Below are 19,606 nucleotides of genomic sequence, written 5' to 3' on the forward strand. Positions count from 1 at the left end.
GGACTGACCGTGGTGTCGGGTGTGCCTTCGCCATTGGCACTGACCAATTTCAGTATTGGCTTCTGGAACATTGCTCAGTATTTACAGCAGGCTCTTCACCCTGTATCAGGTCATGCAGTCCATCTGGCCACACAGGCTTTTCAGTTGTCATTTTCTCCAACTCTCTGTGCCCTTCAGATTCGATGTATGCTGTACACAGTCCATCCCTTAGTGCAGTGGGCGCAAGAAAACTTCCACTTACTCACTCTTGATGGAGCCACAGTAATGTTTGTGTGGGTCCCTGGTCATGTCGGTCTGACGGAAAACAAGGCTGCTGATGCTGCTGCCAAGGCAGCTCAACCAGCTAATTTTTCCATTCCTTCTGTCATTGGAACAAGCTCTGGGGAATTAAACCTCTTCCAGCTACTTCGTCGAACTCCTCCCGGCCCTCTCGTTGTAAGGAGTCATTTTATGTAGCTAGCATATTGGGCATTGTAGTTTTAGCCATCACAATTTGCCCTCAGCAATGTGTTTGCTCAACCCATTGCACCATTGCAGAATTAGACTAGCGACAGGAGCTTTTAGGATGAGTCTGGTGACAAGTGTACTGGTGGAGGCTGGAGTCCCTCCATTGAAGGTCAGATGTGCACAACTGCTCGCCAGTTACATTGCACACATTCATAGCTCTCCTGAGCATCTGAATTACTGTCTTCTTTTCCCAACCACGACAGTTCACCTCTGTCATAGGCAGCCCAGGTTAGGGCTAACGATTGTGGTTCGCGTACGATCTCTTCTGTCTGAACTGGAGTCCTTCCCTTCAACACCTCTCCTCGAGGTCACCTCCATGGTGTTGCTGTAGGCCAAAGCTTCGCCTGGACCTTTCGCATGGCCCTAAGGACTCTGTTAACCCTGCGGCTCTCTGCTGTCACTTCTCTCAATTCTTGAAGTGTTCTGGGGCTCTCGAGTGGTTTACACCGATGGCTTGAAGCCTGATGGTAATGTTGGCTTCGCCTTTGTCCACAGAGGCCATATTGAACAGCATTCCTTGCCCGATGGTTGCAGTGTATTCTCTGCAGAGCTGGTGGCCATATCTCATGCACTTCAGTATATCTGTTCATGCCCCGAGGAATGGTTTCTCCTGTGTACTAACTCCTTCAGCAGCCTACAAGCTATCGGCCAGTGCTACCCTCGCTATCCTTTGGCGATGTCCATCCAGGAGTCAGTCTGTGCCCTGGACTAATCCCATCGTTCAGTGATGTTTGTGTGGACCCCAGGACACGTCGGCATTCCAGGCAATGAACTTGCTTACAGGCTGGCCAAACAAGCTACGCGAAAACCACTTCTGGAGATGGGGATCTCTGAACCTGACCTGCATTCTGACTTACACCACAGAGTTTTTTGGCTTTGGGAGACAGAATGGCATAACAGTACGCACAATAAACTGTGTGTCATTAAGGAGAATTCGAATGTGTGGAAGTCTTCTGTGCGGGTCTCTCGCAGGGAATCAGTTGTCCTCTGCTGGCTCCACATTGGCCAAGCTTGGGTGATCCATGGTTACCTCATGTGCTGTGAAGACCAGTCTGCTTGTCGGTGCAGCGCACGGTTGACAGTGGCCCATATTCAGGTGCACCGTCCCACTTTGACTGCCCAGCGATGAAATCGTGGGTTGCTGGACTTGTTGCCACTCATTTTATCTGACAACGTCTCATTGGCTGATTTAGTTTTACTTTTTATTTGTCAGGGCGGGCTTTATCATTTGATCTAAGTTTTAGCGCATGTCCTTTTGTCCCTTTGTGTCCTCCACCCTAGTGCGTTTAGGGTGAAGGTTTTAATGTGTTGCAGAGTGGCTGGCTTTTCCTTTTTATTCTCATGGTTGGCCAGCCACTGTAATCTGCTTTCTTGTTTTATTGTCTTCTGTTTCTAGAATCTCTGTTGTTTTCTTGTCCTCTTTTGTTTGTTGTAGTGTTCGTTGCCTTTCCTTCATTCTTGTGGTTTTTCCTTTCTTTCTGTTTTGTGTTATCTGTCTCATCTGTTTTAGTCTCACACTTGTGGCATTGCTTTATTAGGAACAAGGGGCCGATGACCTTGTAGTTTGGTCCCTTCCCCCTCTTTTAAATAAACCAACCAACTATCCCCATTTGTTAAGTGTTGATACCCCATCAACCTTCGACAGTTAGCCATTTCCCGACTGAACGTACTTTTTTAACCGCTTATGTTCTAATTTATGTTTGCCATCTATGATCTCAGCTGTTTTAACAAATAATGCGTGGGCTGTCGACTGCATTTTACCTTTTATTTGTCAGAACGGAATGGACAGTGTCTTGAAAAGAGGATATAAGATGAACATCAACAAAAGCAAAATGAGGATAATGTAATGTAGTCGAATTAAATTGGGTGATGCTGAGGGTATTAGATTAGGAAATGAGACGCTTAAAGTAGTTAATGAGTTTTGCTATTTGGGGAGCAAAATAACTGAGGATGGTTGGAGTAGAGGAGATATAAAATGTAGACTGACAATGGCAAGGAAAGTGTTTCTGAAGAAGAGAAATTTGTTAACGTCGAGTATAGATTTAAGTGTCAGGAAGTCATTTCTGAAAGTATTCGTATGGAGTGTAGCCACGTATGGAAGTGATACATGTACGATAAATAGTTTAGATAGAAAGAGAATAGAAGCTTTCGAAATGTGGTGCTACAGAAGGATGCTGAAGATTAGATGGGTATATCACATAACTAATGAGGAGGTATTGAATAGAATTGGGGAGAAGAGAAATTTGTGGCACAACTTGACTAGAAGAAGGGATTGGTTGGTAGGACATGTTCTGAGGCATCAAGGGATCACCAATTTAGTATTGGAGGGCAGCGTGGAGGGTAAAAATCGTAGAGGGAAACAGAGATGAATACACTAAGCAGATTCAGAATGATGTAGGTTGCAGTAGATACTGGGAGATGAAGCAGCTTGCACAGGATAGAGTAGCATGGAGAGCTGCATCAAACCAGTCTCAGGACTGAAGACCACCACCACACAATAACAACAACATCAACAACAATAAGGCGGAGGACATTTAATCTTTAGTTCAGGACCTCCATTGTCTCTCTGGCATGTTTTATGGAGCTTTCTCCAAGGGGAAGTCCATGTTTTTATCAGTCTTACCTTCTGTTAACTGGGCATAATGTGTAATTGCTTTTAACTTCTTTTTCGTCTTAGCGTTCTAAGGTTCTGTCGGGCACATATGACCCTAGTCATTTTTGTGCAAAAAAAAAAAGCAGCTTTCGACAACACAACTGTTTACGTTTTTAACAGGCCACGAGAAAATGTAATCAATAACAATTTCAGGAGCATTATTTTCAAAATAAATTTCTTTTTACACTAGATGAATTAATGTTACTTGTGAGAATGTACCATGAATTTCTTATATCACGGCATTCTTGAATCTTATTCGAAACCTAAGTCTTTGAGGACTAGCCACTTAAAAAATTTCAAGTACAGAAGACAAGCCATATACGACATTATATAAAATTTTACACAGGCATTTTATGTTTGATATATCTTGAAGGATAACACATAGTAAAAAAAGTTAAAGCATTAAGATTAATTTTTCATATTTATTTTAGTTCTTTCATAGATTACAAGTTATGCAATAATGATGGCAAAAAGTATAATTATCTTTCAGAAAAGAGTTCGAAGTTAGTTCTTGAGCAATTTCACACATAAGTGGCTTTTCTGTGGGAAAGTTGAAGTGCTTGATGGAATATTTATTCAGCCAGGTAACCCATGAAATGTTTGGTGCACAGCAGTGAAATTTATAATCGCACTTGGCAGAAATATTCAGCTGCCACAATTTTAGGTTGTGCTCTTATGATTCTGCCTAACCAAACCATCAGAAAAAATGGCAAAAAAATTGATGACGAGTATGAGAGTTAAGGTTTTTGTTGTAATGGTACTGCATCTACATTAACTTAAACCATTAACCAGGACTGGCCATGGTGTTGCAAACTTCACACGTGCAGTGCGTGTGGGCCAATTGCATGCCAAGGCATATACTGTTACTTGGCTTGGCGTGGCTTGGCTTGGCTCAGTCCTCCTCAGAAGTACCCAGACCAGCGCAACATTTCATTTAGCATTGCGGTGCAGCATAAGTATAAGAATTCATCAGAATCGTGGTGTCAGTGCTGTTTACTCTTTGCTGTTAATTCATGATGTGAAGGATGCTTGCACAAAAAGCAGCAGTCTAGCAATCTATCGAGTCCTTTTAAAAAAATGTAATTGGCTAGATAAAAACTCTACTCACCAAGTGGCAACAGGAGAGCAAACACACAAAAGAAACCAGGGCTACTTACGCAAGATTTCGGAGCCAGTTGCTCCTTCTTCCACCTGAAGGCTTGATTGGGAAGGAAGAGGAATGAAGGAAAAGGAAAATGACTGGAGAGGTTTAGGAAAAGGGGTAGAGTTCTGAAAAGTCACCCAGAATCCCTGGTCAGGGGAGACTTAACGGATGGTGTGAAAGGAAAGACTGATTGTTGGTGACTTCATCAGACGAGATTTGAAAACCTGAGAGTTTAAAGGTGGGAGGCAGGGTAATATGCAAGACATAGATTACTGCTAAAACATTGTGAATGAGTTAATAAGAGTGAAAAGTTAAGTGCATTGATTGCAGCAGAGGTGGGAAGGGGACGGCGAAAAATAGACAGGTCAAAAATGAAAGACGTAGAAAAGTAAAACGGAGTGAAGAAAGTAGTAGTTACTGTGAAGAAATGCTGAGACAGAACAAGTTAAATTAAGGCTAGATGAGTAGCAAGAACAAAGAACGTGTTAAATTAAATACCCCAACCATTTCCTAAATCATCTGAAATCCATGCCCATCCATTTCCACCACACACCTTGCTTGTCACCATTAATGCCATCTCCCCCCATACCAACTTCCCCCACTTACATGGTCTGTCTGCTGCTGAAAATTTCCTCAGTCAGTGCCCACCTGATTCCAAACCTTTGACATCCTCCCTGTTAACTGTAATCAACTTTATACAGGTTGTTACAAAAAGCTACGGCCAAACTTTCAGGAAACATTCCTCACACACAAAGAAAGAAAATATGTTATGCGGACATGTGTCCGGAAACGCTTACTTTCCATGTTAGAGCTCATTTTATTACATCTCTTCGAATCACATTAATCATGGAAAGGAAACACACAGCAACAGAACGTACCAGCGTGACTTCAAACTCTTTGTTACAGGGAATGTTCAAAATGTCCTCCGTTAGCGAGGATACATGCATCCACCCTCTGTCGCATGGAATCCCTGATGCGCTGATGCAGCCCTGGAGAATGGTGTATTGTATCACAGCCGTCCACAATACGAGCACGAAGAGTCTCTACATTTGATACCGGGGTTGCGTAGGCAAGAACTTCCAAATGCCCCCATAAATGAAAGTCAAGAGGGTTGAGGTCAGGAGAGCGTGGAGGCCATGGAATTGGTACGCCTGTACCAATCCATCGGTCACCGAATCTGTTGTTGAGAAGCGTACGAACACTTCGACTGAAATGTGCAGGAGCTCCATCGTGCATTAACCACATGTTGTGTTGTACTTGTAAAGGCACATGTTCTAGCAGCACATGTAGAGTATCCCGTATGAAATCATGATAACGTGCTCCATTGAGCGTAGGTGGAAGAAACTAAAATGAGCTCTAACATGGAAATTAAGTGTTTCCGGACACATGTCCACATAACATCTTTTCTTTATTTGTGTGTGAGGAATGTTTCCTGAAAGTTTGGCCGTACCTTTTTGTTACACCCTGTACTTACTAACAACTACTTCACCTATGAGAGGCAGACACAGATAGATCAGGGGTATGGTCATGGGAACCACGATGGCTCCCTCCTGGATTGTAAGCCTTCTGCTCCTGGTTTGGTTTAGGTTCATTGATGACATTGTTGCCATATAGACTCATGGTGAGGCTGACCCATCAAAATTCCTGGAATCTCCAAATACCTCCTCTCAATTAAATTTCACATGATCCTATTCTGAATCCTATACCACTTGGCTTATTGTTGATCTCATCCTCAACAAAGGCTAACTACTTCTGTCCACATTAAACACCATTCTCACCTCAGCCTTCACTAGACGTAATTACTCCACCAGCCTAGTTAAAAAGCACGTTTCCTGGGACATCACATCCAATCCTGGTACAGCTGATCCTTCCAAAAACAACTTTGGAGCACACCACTTTCATTCAGTACTATCCTGGTCTGGAATGTGTTAATCAGATACTTCGAAAGGACCATGACTTCCTAAAATCATACCCTGAAATGAGATCCATTCTGTCTGAGATTTTGCTCACCACACCTAGAATAGCTTTTCATCGCCCTCCCAATCTCCACAATATTCTTGTCAGACCCTATGCTCCTTCTGCACCCATCCCCCTACCCCAAGGCTCGTACCCCTGTGACCATCCCCACTGCAAGACTTGCCCTATGCACTCTCCTGCCACCATCTATACCAGCCCTGTAACTGGCAATACGTATACTATCAAAGGGAGAGCCACCTGTGAAACGACATGTCATATACCAGCTGTTATTTAAACAATGTTCAGTCTTATACATCGCCATGACTGCCACCAAGTTATCAGTTACAATGAATGGGCATAGGCAGAAGGTGTTCACTGGCAACACACAACATTCCGCTGCGGAGTGTGCTGTACAATGTGACAGTCATGACTGTGGTACCTGTGTCAGCGCTCATGCCATCTTGATTCTTCTCCCAGACACCAGTGTCTCAAAGCTCTGCAGGTGGGAACTAGTGCTAGCCCTTGGCTCTCACCACCCACCTGGCCTTATTTTATGTTAACTTCTTCCATCTCAACATTTCTTCACAGTAACTACTCCTTTCTTCACTCCATGTTAGTTTTCTGCATCTTTCATTTTCTGACCTGTCTGTTTTTCGCTGTCCCCTTCCCACCTGTGTTACATGCATTGCACTTAACTTTTCACTCTCATTGTCTTGTGCACAATGTTGTACCAGTAATCTCTGTCTTGTGTATTACCCTGTCTCCCACCTTTAAACGCACAGGTTTTCAAATCTCGTCCAGAGCAGTCCTAAACAATCAGTCTTTCGTTCTCATCCTGCCCAGTAAGTCTCCCCTGCCCCGGGGTTCTGGATGACTTTTCCAAACTCTGCTGCAATTTGTGAACCTTTCCAGTCCTTTTCCTTTACCTTCACCCCTGTTGCTTCCCCTTCAACCCTTCTGCTGGAAGTAGTAGCCACTGGCTCCAAAGGCTTGCGTATTTATTTATTTATTTATTTATTTTTATGTGTGTTCTCTTGCCACCTCTTGGTGAGTAGATTTTTTTAATCCATCCAGTTACATTATTTTGTCAAAAACTGACTATTTTCATTGTTGAATCCTTGAAAATGATTGGAAATGACAGAAGAGGGGGTTCAGAACTGACAATTCGCATGAGCAGCGGGTACTGCATTTTTCTATGAAAAGACATTACATTACCACGGAGAAAGATTTTAAAGATGTAATTGACAGTGAAAGATCGAAAGATTACAATGATAGACAGATGGAATACATTGTTCTGTACATCAAGAAACACTTTATACTAAATTTGCATGCATGGAGCACATGCAGAAATTGATAGTATGAACATTAAAAGTTAAGAAGTCACGTGTATTATTGCGGTGTTTTCAGAGTAACTGGATAGAGCATGTAGACTCTTCATATGTTACTGCAAAGTACATTGGTTAAGTTAAGGGGCATGCCTGGAATGATTTTTCAATTTAAAACTCAATATTGTTGAATTTATGAAGGAAGTAGTAGTACAAGAACGAAAATTAGAACATTCAGAATAGACTGCATTTAAAAAGAAAATTGCATTGTAGATGGTGCACTTGTTACAAAGACAATCAATTTTCCTAAGCACACTGGTGTTAAAGAATACACGAAGTTTGAATAGTTTTTATAAATGTTGTGTGAAGACACTGTCAGACTTACATCTGTTTTTGAGACCGTTTACCGTTTCAGTTGAAAGTGCCCCTGTGCATTTACAGATGTAACTGACTCACCTGCAGGGTAATTCCAGATGTTACAACAAATCTTTTATGTTAAAACTGTCCAGGATGTCTCCGTTGCTTTTCTCGGGTAGTTTTTCCAAGTCTCCATAATGAGCATGCAAACATGGCAAAATATTTTGATCGACATACTGGCCTGAGAGACCTTTTTTCGATTATGAAACTAAGTAAGCACTATTATGTGGCAATTTGAGTGTGTAACCCTGTGAAATTGTCTGTGTCTATCCATGTGCCAGATAAAAATTATAGTATGTCTTAAGTGTACCAAAAAGGATTAAATAACACTGAAAATTTGTTTTGTTTGTGATGATGTAAAATATGAAATGTAAAATGAAGTTGTAGGCAATGTGGCTGCACTGCGGTTTAAATGCGGCGCATTTGCAGTTTTCCACTCTTCCTTCTCCTCCTTGGGCTCAGACAGCATGATGTGGTGGTGGGGGAAATATGCAGAAAGGCTGAGTGGTTTGGCAGTCATGTCCTTCCACGGTCTGCCCCTGCCATTAAATTTTCTACATGTTTACTGACTTACTTTACTTTCCATGTCCAGGCAAAAACATCTAAATTCTCGTCTTCCAAAGCTCTACAGTTTTAATGGCCTCACCACTGCACAAAAATAGATCTTCTGCTTTGCGAATAAACTCCACCCGTGGGCACAAGAGCAAATGTTCATTCATCTGTGTTTCTCCACATTCATTCTGGTTACCTTCAAAGTAGCCGCACTTGACCAGTGTGTACGTTGCATTTTGCAATTCCTGTTCTTAATCTATTCAGTGCTTTCCATGTGTTATTTTGTACTTGCTGCCCTTGTGTGATTCTTCTTTGGGGTGCAGGTTTGTATTTTGCAGAGAGTTCAGCCATAAAGATAGGTCTAGGTCGGCATCATAAAAATACTGTCTGTTAGAAGCAGCTCTTCCTTGACTCAAGACAAATTAGGACTGTTCGGTGGCTATACAGCAAGTGCCGTGGGTCGATTTCCAGCTTTTCCTATCTATTTCACTGGTTATTACTTTGTGTCTGATATTTGTTTGTTCGTGCTGCTTAACAGCAGTGTTGTTGTTGGCTGACTATGTCGCATCATCCTATGCTCTGAATATCTACTGTCATTGGCTGGTGAGATCACATGACAAGCAATGACTGGCTAACAAAAGTGCATTGCAATCCCAATTTTAGTGCTTCGGAAGCTACTGTGCTGTATTCGGTGGAATTCGTATTTATACTTCTGTAATAAGAAAATATGCAGTGTACACATTGCAGTGCATCAAAGATCTCTCCAAACTGCTCCCCCACCCCTAAAGTGCTGGCAAGTTCTACACTGGCGTATAAAACATTTACCGTTTGTAGGGTTGATAAGTCTTACAGCTCCAAGGGAAAATATATTGTCACTTAACATGGAAAAAATGCAATTTCACCTGGGAAAAAGTGTATTTTCACCCAGGAATAAGCGTATTTTTAACTGGAAAATCTGGGGATTTAATCCTCTTGCCCATTTATACAGCCTGGCTATTGTAACCACACATTATCAAACAAACAATTTGACTGAGAAATAAGCCAACCCAAGGAAAAAATTAGAAAACTGCTAAGAAAATTTAGTATGAATTTATTATAACTAGTGCATACTACACATGTAATTAATTATATTTTTATCATTACAGATTGCAGCACAGTGCTGCAGAATGGCACCCAAGTAGTACCGGCAGCAGAGACAGTTGTGGGACAACTACTCCAGCTAAGTGTGTCCGTATGTCCTACATTAGCAAAAGCATGGGGACAGCTCGGAGCCTGGTGTTACCGTTGGGGACGGCGAGCAGTCGACATTGCTGGGAGAGCTGGTGGGGGACAACTCGGAGAAGCTGACAGGCTGGCAGTGCAAGCTCTTGTTCCCTCTGGTATTGCAGGGCATGACCTTGACAGAGTTTACTCTATCCTAGGTCAGACACGCGCCCTTGCAGATGAAGAGGATATTGAGGTGCATTTTGATAACAGTATACTGTCTCTGTAGTGTGGCCATTCTTTGATTTTTAAATAGCACATAGTATCATAGTAGCATAAAAGTATATTTAAATTATAGTCTAGCTTGGAACCAGAGACGGTGATCATGTGGGTGTGGGTGTTGTGCTTGCGTAAATGTCTGTGTTTTGTCTACCTTGGAAGAAGGCTTTTTGGCTGAAAGCTCACATGTTCAGCAGTGTTTTTGTTGTCTGTCTGCAACTTAGCATCTCCTATATGTGGTGAGTAGCAATGTATCTTTTTCATAATTCTGTGAACTTACTAGTTTGAAATTTTTAAGTCTTTTGAAAAATTTAGCTATTGGAGGTTGCAAAGCCACTTCATCTGAAGTGTTCATTTTTACAACTGAGTGACTGGATGCAGAGGAAACTAAAATTAAATGTCACTATAGCTGACATATTCAAAGTGAGAGAGCTCAGTAACTACATTGATATTAAAAACTGTGTCAATTATATTTCAGTCACAGTTGCATCTTTTTTACAGTATAACTAGCTTCAGTCTCATTGGATCGTCTTCAGACGTACATAGTTGGTTTCATAAACCCGTAATGTCTTTGTCAGAATACATATGTGTAGTTCTGATACAGACATGACAGGTTGCTGATGCAACTACGGAGATCTGAAGATGATCCAGGAAGACTGAAACTGATGACACTGTAAAAAATGTGCAACTAGTACTTATATAAACAATAATAATTTTTATAAAATATTTAAAGTCCTTGTAGGCAAAAGTTAATTGGAATCTTGATACATTCTTGCTGTATATGTCCCAGGTTTTTGCTGTATTTTGATACATCAGGTGTAATTCTACTTTTGTACTACTGGAGTAACTCAGCATTTTTTTCATAGTTGAAAAATTTACAGCCAGTTACTTTTGCTTTGAAAATGATATTTATTGTGTGCAGTGTCTTGTTTCTGATCTAAGATGACCAAGGATACACTAGGAAGGAAAGAGTGACATTTTTCCCATTCAGTTGTATAAATGATGACATTTTGGAGTCACGAAAATGTTCTCCTGGTGAAGAAAGGATATATTGTATGAAAGTGAAAGTGTATGTGAAGCACCCAAATATTTATGGCAATTTTGTAACTTAGTAGGTAACTGGCCTTTGCTGCCAGAGTTGGCGGTCGTTGTGAGGTGTGCTTGCTTGTGTGTATGAATGGTGTGTGTTTCTCTTTTGCTGATGAAATCTGTGGCCGAAAGCTTTGTGCAAATGTCTTTTAATTGGCCTGCAACTTAATGTCTTCTGTATGGGTAAGTAGCAATCTATCTTTTCCTACATTGTTAATATTCCTACATGGAGTTTCCTTTTTTAGATGGTAACATAAGACATGTAATCCAAAATAGACCTGCGTAGAAAGTACCAACGTTGTTAGCATAAAGATTGTAGTCACAGTTGGTAAAAGTAATTAGCCTTAGTTCAAGTTTTGCCTCAATGTTGTATGAACCACCCTTTTTTTAACTTTTAAAAATCTAATTGAGATCATTAATCTGAAAAATTTCTTTAATTAAAAATAAGCATGTAGTTCACTGCCATTCTCAATGAATACATGTGCTTTATTTTTTGACATTTCCACCATTTCTGTGGGATAAAATGATTGCTTCATTAATTGCATCATATTTGAGAGTATTAAACTAGAGCTAGCAAACGGTAAACATTACTTCTATGTCATGAGACAGTAAGCTGGTTATCTAAGTAACATTTGCAACAATTAGGCATTTCGGTGTAAGTGAAGAGTCAGATCACTGGGACCACATACATTGGATGCACTAGCTACAAACTTGCCTTATAGTTTCTGTATCAACAGAGAGCATCTTGATTTAGGATCAGTGGCCATACCCACCTGCATATGTACGATAAACAACTTTGACTACGTTGAATACTAACAATAATTAGTTGGACTGGAGTGCAGCAAGCAGCTTACTTTTCAGTGTCCACATAACAGGTTGTGCAGATTAGTGTGGATATGAGAGTAATAATTTGAATGCTCATATTAAGGGAAATTGTGTGGACTAATGTCTTGTTACCTGTTGGTATTCTCTGAAGGAAGGCAGACGGCAAATAAGAGTGTACGAGGTGAGGCAATCGAGCAAACTGGTGCTGCTACCTGCAAACAGCAAGCACACCATGGCAGGTTTTGAACAGGTTTGTGTCCATTGATATTTCTCCACCCTGAGCTCAACAGGCCCAGTTATGTCACTCAAGTCTTGCTGTATAAATTGTCCTTTGAAGCCCTTGTGTTGCATCTCGGTGGTAATAGCGAAATGTTCAGATGGAGCTATGAGTTAAACTCAAGTTTAATGTGAAACTTGGAAAAACTGCTAAAAAAGAAAGAATATGTATTGTGAACATAAGTTTTTGAATAGTTCAAAAGGTTTAAAGAGGCATGTGAAATGGCTGATGACAATCTACCTCCTGGATGACCCTCTACATCAAAATTGGGCAACAATGTTGGAAAAATTGGTAAATTGTTCCTGGAAAGTCAGTCAATGAACATTATTATGTCGAGGTTCTGACGGCTGTTCATGAAGAAATGAGGAGACAAATATCAGATTTTTGGAATGGCAAGTCCTGGATGCTTCACAAAGACAAGACAATAGGGCATTCCACCTTGGTTGGACCACAGTATGGCACTTAAGGGAACAAGCAGTGAAAACAAAAGTGAGGAAGGTTCTCAACAAGCTGACGGAAGCACTTCTTTGAACAATGGAAAATTCGTATGGAGCATTGTAGGGTTTGACAAGGAGAGTACATTGGAGGATATAAGCTTTGTAATGTAATTGGGAGCAATAACAAGTTTTGTATTACAAGTCAGGCTATTCAGTGACCGCAGCTTGTATAGTAAAGCAGGTTACATTACCCAAAGTGATGGCAGCTTTGTATGATGAATGTTTATACAGAGTGAAAGACACTGCTGAGACAGTTGCCTTTGTTTTTGACGGAACAGCTCTGGGACTTGTGCATGTCTGTTTGTCTCTGATAGCTGCTGAAGACCAGAACACCAGTCCATTACACTTGGATTGCTTGAGATTGAATAGAGAGAGAGGGAGTGAGTGAGTGTGTGTGCGCCTGCACCCGCACAGTTATTATGGCAGGATGTGATTGTTACTAAAACAAGGGAACACACATGTGAATCCTTGCATGCACGTTCGGATGACAGTGGGTCTTTGTAGCCTGGATACTGGTTGATTCTTAAAAGTGGACTTCACCGATTTTTAAAAAAAATTATTATTATTATTTCTTTCTATTCTCAGACGTTATGTCTGGTCAAAAATGGACAGTGACGCGGACCTTGATCAAGCGTGACTTCCTTTTAACTGTACGGTATATGTTATATTGCATTTAGGAACTTTCGGGTCATTGAACATGTATCAATAATTACAGATTTTTGTAGTTGTATATATATGTTTGGATGTAGCTGTATTGCATTGATGTACTGGTGGATATTGTGAGGTATGACTCCTGTAGTTGATAGTATAATTGGTATAATGTCGACTTTATCCTGATGCCACATGTCCTTGACTTCCTCAGCCAGTTGGATGTATTTTTCAATTTTTTCTCCTGTTTTCTTCTGTATATTTGTTGTGTTGGGTATGGATATTTCAATTAGTTGTGTTAATTTCTTCTTTTTATTGGTGAGTATGATGTCAGGTTTGTTATGTGGTGGTGTTTTATCTGTTATAATCGTTCTGTTCCAGTATAATTTGTATTCATCATTCTCCAGTACATTTTGTGGTGTGTACTTGTATGTGGGAACATGTTGTTTTATTAGTTTATGTTTTATGGCAAGTTGTTGATGTATTATTTTTGCTACATTGTCATGTCTTCTGGGGTATTCTGTATTTGCTAGTATTGTACATCCGCTTGTGATGTGATCTACTGTTTCTATTTGTTGTTTGCAAAGTCTGCATTTATCTGTTGTGGTATTGGGATCTTTAATAATATGCTTGCTGTAATATCTGGTGTTTATTGTTTGATTCTGTATTGCAATCATGAATCCTTCCGTCTCACTGTATATATTGCCTTTTCTTAGCCATGTGTTGGATGCGTCTTGATCTATGTGTGGCTGTGTTAGATGATACGGGTGCTTGCCATGTAGTGTTTTCTTTTTCCAATTTACTTTCTTTGTATCTGTTGATGTTATGTGATTTAAAGGGTTGTAGAAGTGGTTATGAAATTGCAATGGTGTAGCTGATGTATTTATATGAGTGATTGCTTTGTGTATTTTGCTAGTTTCTGCTCGTTCTAGAAAGAATTTTCTTAAATTGTCTACCTGTCCATAATGTAGGTTTTTTATATCTATAAATCCCCTTCCACCTTCCTTTCTGCTTAATGTGAATCTTTCTGTTGCTGAATGTATGTGATGTATTCTATATTTGTGGCATTGTGATTGTGTAAGTGTATTGAGTGCTTCTAGGTCTGTGTCACTCCATTTCACTACTCCAAATTATTATTATTATTATTATTATTATTATTATTATTATTTTCCTCCTGCAAGCTAGAAAACTGGTTGTCATCTGTGCAGATTTGTAAATTTCAGAAATTTTGTCTATATTGAGGCCTAGTTTTTTCAGCGACATTTTTCATCCTCATCTGCACAAAGAATTATGTAGTCCGTCAACAGAGGAAGTAGCTTACAAAACACTCGTTCAGCTGATATTACAATATTGCTAGTCAGTCTAAGATCCATAGCAGATAGGATTGATAGAGAAAACAAGGAATGTCCAAAGAAGAGCAGCATGTTTTGTTACAAGCTCATTTAGTAAGTGCAAAAGTGTTACGGAGGTGCCCAGCCAACGCCAGAGTCAGATTCTGGAGGAGAGGCATTCTGCATTTGAAAGTTCAGAGAGTCAATGAATAGATAGCTTCCTCCTACATCTATCTCACAAAAGATCGTGAAAATAAAGCTAGAGATATTTGAGCCCACACAGAGGCTCGCCGACAGTCATTCTTCCCTCGAACCATTTGCAACGAGAACAGGAAAAAGGCGAAGTGACACTGGTACACAAGTACTGTCTGCCACACATCCTAAGATTGCTTGTGAAGTATAGATGTAGAACTCGTTATTGACTGGTTCTGTAGTTTGTGACATGCGTTTATTCCCCAAAACATTCAAATCACTCACCACAGCACATCCCCCCTGCGGGTCCGGGGTAAGAATAGGCCCGAGGTATTCCTGCCTGTCGTACGAGGCGACTAAAAGGAGTTCAACCGTTTCGGCCTTCCATGTGATGGTCCCCCTTGGGGTTTGACCTCCATTTTTCTAAATTTCTACAGAAGTACGAGCCTTTTGGGGAAGGACACCTTACGTGGTGTACCACTGGTCCTAAGTGCACTCAGACCTTGGCACTCAGCATTGCACCGGCGTTGTAACCATACCCACTATTGCTCAAATTGGGCCTAAACGCCTTTTGGGTTGTCCCAGTTACGCCCATAGTGCGTCTCCATCTGCACCAGCGATCATGATGGACTTTCCATGGCACCAGAAATCCAGCACGGTAGCCAGCCCGTTGTGGTGGGGTCGTCATGTACCCTCTAGGTTGTAGCCCCCTGACAACACAGGGATCGTACTGCCGATACCTGAGCTGCACCCTCCCCACGTCGGCCAAGGAGTAGATGCCCGTCTCCTTGGGGCATCAGGACTCCCGGCAATGGTCATCCTGCCAGGTGGCCCTTGCTGCGGCTGGGTGGCGCCCGTGGGGAGAGCCCCTGGTCGGAGTGGGTGGTATCGGGGCGGACGTTTCGCAGATGAAACGTCACCACGTATCGGGTCGCTCTGCGGCCGAGTCTTTTAAAAGAAAAAGTACCGTTTCTGGTTCTGGTTCTCCTGCCCCTTCCCCCTTGGCCACTCCATGGGAGGAGGGACAGGCCCGCCGGCTTGGAGCGAAGTACTTCCCCCGCTATTTAGTCTGTTCTCGGACCGATGGGGGGACATTCGCCACCTCCAAGCCCATGTTCTTTGTTCAGCACATTGAGGACATCTTCGGGGAAATCGAGGCTCTCAGCAAGATGCGTTCAGGGTCCGTACTTATCAAGACCACGTCCGCCACACAGTCGGCGGCGCTCCAGGCGTGCGACCGCCTAGGGGACATCCCAGTCTCCATTGTCCCACATCTGGCACTCAATAGGACGCAGGGGGTTATTTTTCATCGTGACCTCCTGCTACAATCTGATGAGGAGCTCAGGGCCAACCTGGAGCGCCGAGGCGTGCATTTCGTCCGGCGAGTCCAGCGCGGCCCCAAAGACCGTCGCATCGACACTGGGGCCTTTATCCTCGCCTTCGAGGGGGACGTTCTCCCAGAGAAGGTAAAGGTAATGTGCTACCGGTGTGACGTGCGACCCTACGTTCCGCCTCCTATGCGCTGTTTTCGGTGTTTGCGCTTTGGGCACATGTCGTCACGGTGTGAGGCTGAGCCCCTCTGTGGCGATTGTGGCCGTCCTCTTCGTGAGGAACATACATGCACCCCACCACCTCGGTGCGTTAATTGTCCTGGCGTCCACTCGCCTAGAGCCTCAGACTGCCCCGCATATCAGAAGGAGAAGAAAATACAAGAAATCAAAACTTTGGATCGGCTGTCTTATTCTGAGGCCAGGAAGAAGTACGACCGCCTCCATCCCGTGCCATTGACCACTTCATTTGCCTCAGTTGTGTCCACTCCTTCCGCGGTATCCTCACCCCTCTCCTATCCCCCCTCCGCCTCCTCCGCCCATCAGGGGGCTCTGCCTCCGCCTCCCAAATCCCTCCCTTCCAAATCCTCCTCCCCCGTGGCCCCCACCCCCTCTGCCCCAGGGGCCATCCTTCCTCCTCCTTCCCCCCACACGCCACCTGAGAAGCGATCCTCTTCTCAGGCGTCCATCGGGGAAACGTTCCGGACCCCGGCTTCCGAGGTCCGGCGTTCCAAAACGGACCCCGCGCGTGAGGACCTTCTTCGGGTCCAGCCCACCGTCCCTGTGCCTCCTCGGCCTTCCAAGAAGGCCTCCAAGAAGAAATCTTTATCCCCCTCTCCACCCCGGCGCGTTTCGACTGACGCTCCATCCGTGAGTCGCCGCTCCCGGCCGTCCTCAGTTTCGCCGGGACGCTCTGCTGCCAGGCGCTCAGCTGGCCTTTCGTCGGCAAATGATGCTGCCCCTCCTACACAACCAGGGACAGCGGCCGCAGCTGGCGACCAGTCGATGGAACCGGATCCGCCTCCCGTCGGTTGTAGCGTTGTTCCCTCGCAACCTGGCCCTCCGCGGCCGTCGAGGTGACCAGCTCTTCCCCCGTCTCGTTCCCACAACTTTTTGACTAGCGATGGCGTTGTTTCATTGGAACATAAGAGGTATTCGATCTCATCGGGAGGAATTACAACTGCTCCTCCGCCTGCACTGTCCGCTCGTCCTTGGACTCCAGGAAACCAAGTTGCGCCCGACTGACCGTATTGCCTTTACCCACTATACCTCGGAGCGGTATGACCTTACCCCTGTGGACGGTGTCCCAGCTCATGGTGGGGTCATGTTGCTCATTCAGGACGACGTCTATTACCATCCCATCCCATTGACCACCCCACTCCAAGCAATAGCTGTCCGCATTACTCTTTCTGCTTTTACTTTTTCAGTTTGTACCATCTACACTCCACCGTCGTCTGCCGTTAGTCGGGCTGACATGATGCACCTGATCGTTCAGCTTCCCCCGCCGTTTTTATTGTTTGGCGACTTCAATGCCCATCATCCCCTTTGGGGCTCTCCTGCATCCTGTCCAAGAGGCTCACTCTTGGCAGATGTCTTCAACCATCTCAATCTTGTCTGCCTCAATACCGGCGCCCCGACTTTCCTCTCGGACTCCACTCATACCTTCTCCCACTTGGACCTCTCAATATGTTCTACCACTCTTGCCCGTCGGTTCGAGTGGTATGTCCTTTCTGACACCTATTCGAGCGACCACTTCCCCTGTGTCGTTCGTCTCCTGCACCACACCCCATCCCCACGTCCTTCGAGCTGGAACATACTGAAAGCTGACTGGGGACTTTACTCATCCCTGGCAACCTTTCCGGACCACGATTTTCCCAGTTGTGACAGTCAGGTCGAATACCTCTCGGCTGTTATCATCCATGCTGCCGAACGTTCCATTCCTCGTACTACTTCTTCACGTCGCGTTTCCGTCCCCTGGTGGAACGAGGCTTGTAGGGACGCTATCCGTGCTCGACGACGTGCTTTACGCACCTTTCGCCGCCATCCTACGTTGGCGAATTGTATTGAATACAAACGACTCCGAGCGCAATGCCGTAGAGTCATCAAAGACAGCAAAAAAGCTTGTTGGGCCTCTTTCACCGGCTCCTTTAACAGTTTTACTCCTTCTTCCGTCGTTTGGGGTAGCCTGCGCCGGCTGTCGGGCATTAAGGCCCACTCCTTGGTACCTGGCCTGACCTCAGGTAATGCGGTCCTTGTTGATCCGGTGGCTGTCGCCAACGTCTTTGGCCGCTTTTTCGAGGAGGTTTCAAGCTCCGCCCATTACCATCCTGCCTTCCTTCCCAGGAAAGAGGCAGAAGAGGCTCGGCGACCTTCCTTCCACTCGCTGAATCTGGAAACCTATAATGCCCCCTTTACTATGCGGGAACTCGAACGTGCGCTTGCACTGTCCCGGTCCTCTGCTCCGGGGCCGGATGCCATTCACGTTCAGATGCTGGCACACCTTTCTCCGGCGGGCAAAAGCTTCCTTCTCCGTACCTACAATCGCGTCTGGACCGAAGGTCAAGTCCCCATACGTTGGCGTGACGCTGTTGTTGTTCCTATACCCAAACCCGGGAAGGATAGACACCTTCCTTCTAGTTACCGCCCCATTTCTCTTACAAGCTGTGTCTGTAAGGTGATGGAGCGCATGGTTAATGCTCGGTTAGTCTGGATTCTTGAATCTCGACGGCTCCTTACCAATGTCCAATGTGGCTTTCGTCGCCGCCGCTCCGCTGTTGACCACCTCGTGACCTTGTCGACATTCATCATGAACAACTTTTTGCGAAGGCGCCAAACGGTAGCCGTGTTCTTCGACTTGGAGAAGGCTTATGACACCTGTTGGAGAGGAGGTATCCTCCGCACTATGCACAGGTGGGGCCTACGCGGTCGCCTGCCCCTTTTTATTGATTCCTTTTTAACGGAACGAAAGTTTAGGGTACGTGTGGGCTCCGTATTGTCCGACGTCTTCCTCCAGGAGAACGGAGTGCCTCAGGGCTCCGTCTTGAGCGTAGCCCTTTTTGCCATAGCGATCAATCCCATTATGGATTGCATTCCACCTAATGTCTCGGGCTCTCTCTTTGTCGATGACTTCGCGATCTACTGCAGTGCCCAGAGAACATGCCTCCTGGAGCGCTGCCTTCAGCGTTGTCTAGACAGCCTCTACTCATGGAGCGTGGCAAATGGCTTCCGGTTCTCTGAAGAAAAGACGGTTTGTATCAACTTTTGGCGATATAAAGCGTTCCTTCCGCCATCCTTACATCTCGGTCCCGTTGTTCTCCGATTCGTGGACACAACTAAGTTTCTAGGGCTCACGTTGGACAGGAAACTGTGTTGGTCTCCACACG

General features: G+C 44.1%; 1 protein-coding gene across 1 annotated transcript in view; it reads left to right on the forward strand.

Annotated features, from left to right (window-relative positions):
* Window positions 1-19,606, forward strand: part of LOC126175920 (serine/threonine-protein kinase SMG1) — a 383,335-nt gene that overhangs the window by 229,623 nt on the left and 134,106 nt on the right. The window contains exon 27 of the mRNA XM_049922990.1: window positions 9,700-10,013. Coding sequence (XP_049778947.1) covers window positions 9,700-10,013 — 314 coding nt within the window. The remainder of the gene's footprint in view (window positions 1-9,699; window positions 10,014-19,606) is intronic.

This window comes from Schistocerca cancellata, chromosome 3 (genome assembly GCF_023864275.1).
Source record: "Schistocerca cancellata isolate TAMUIC-IGC-003103 chromosome 3, iqSchCanc2.1, whole genome shotgun sequence".
NCBI lineage: Eukaryota > Metazoa > Arthropoda > Insecta > Orthoptera > Acrididae > Schistocerca > Schistocerca cancellata.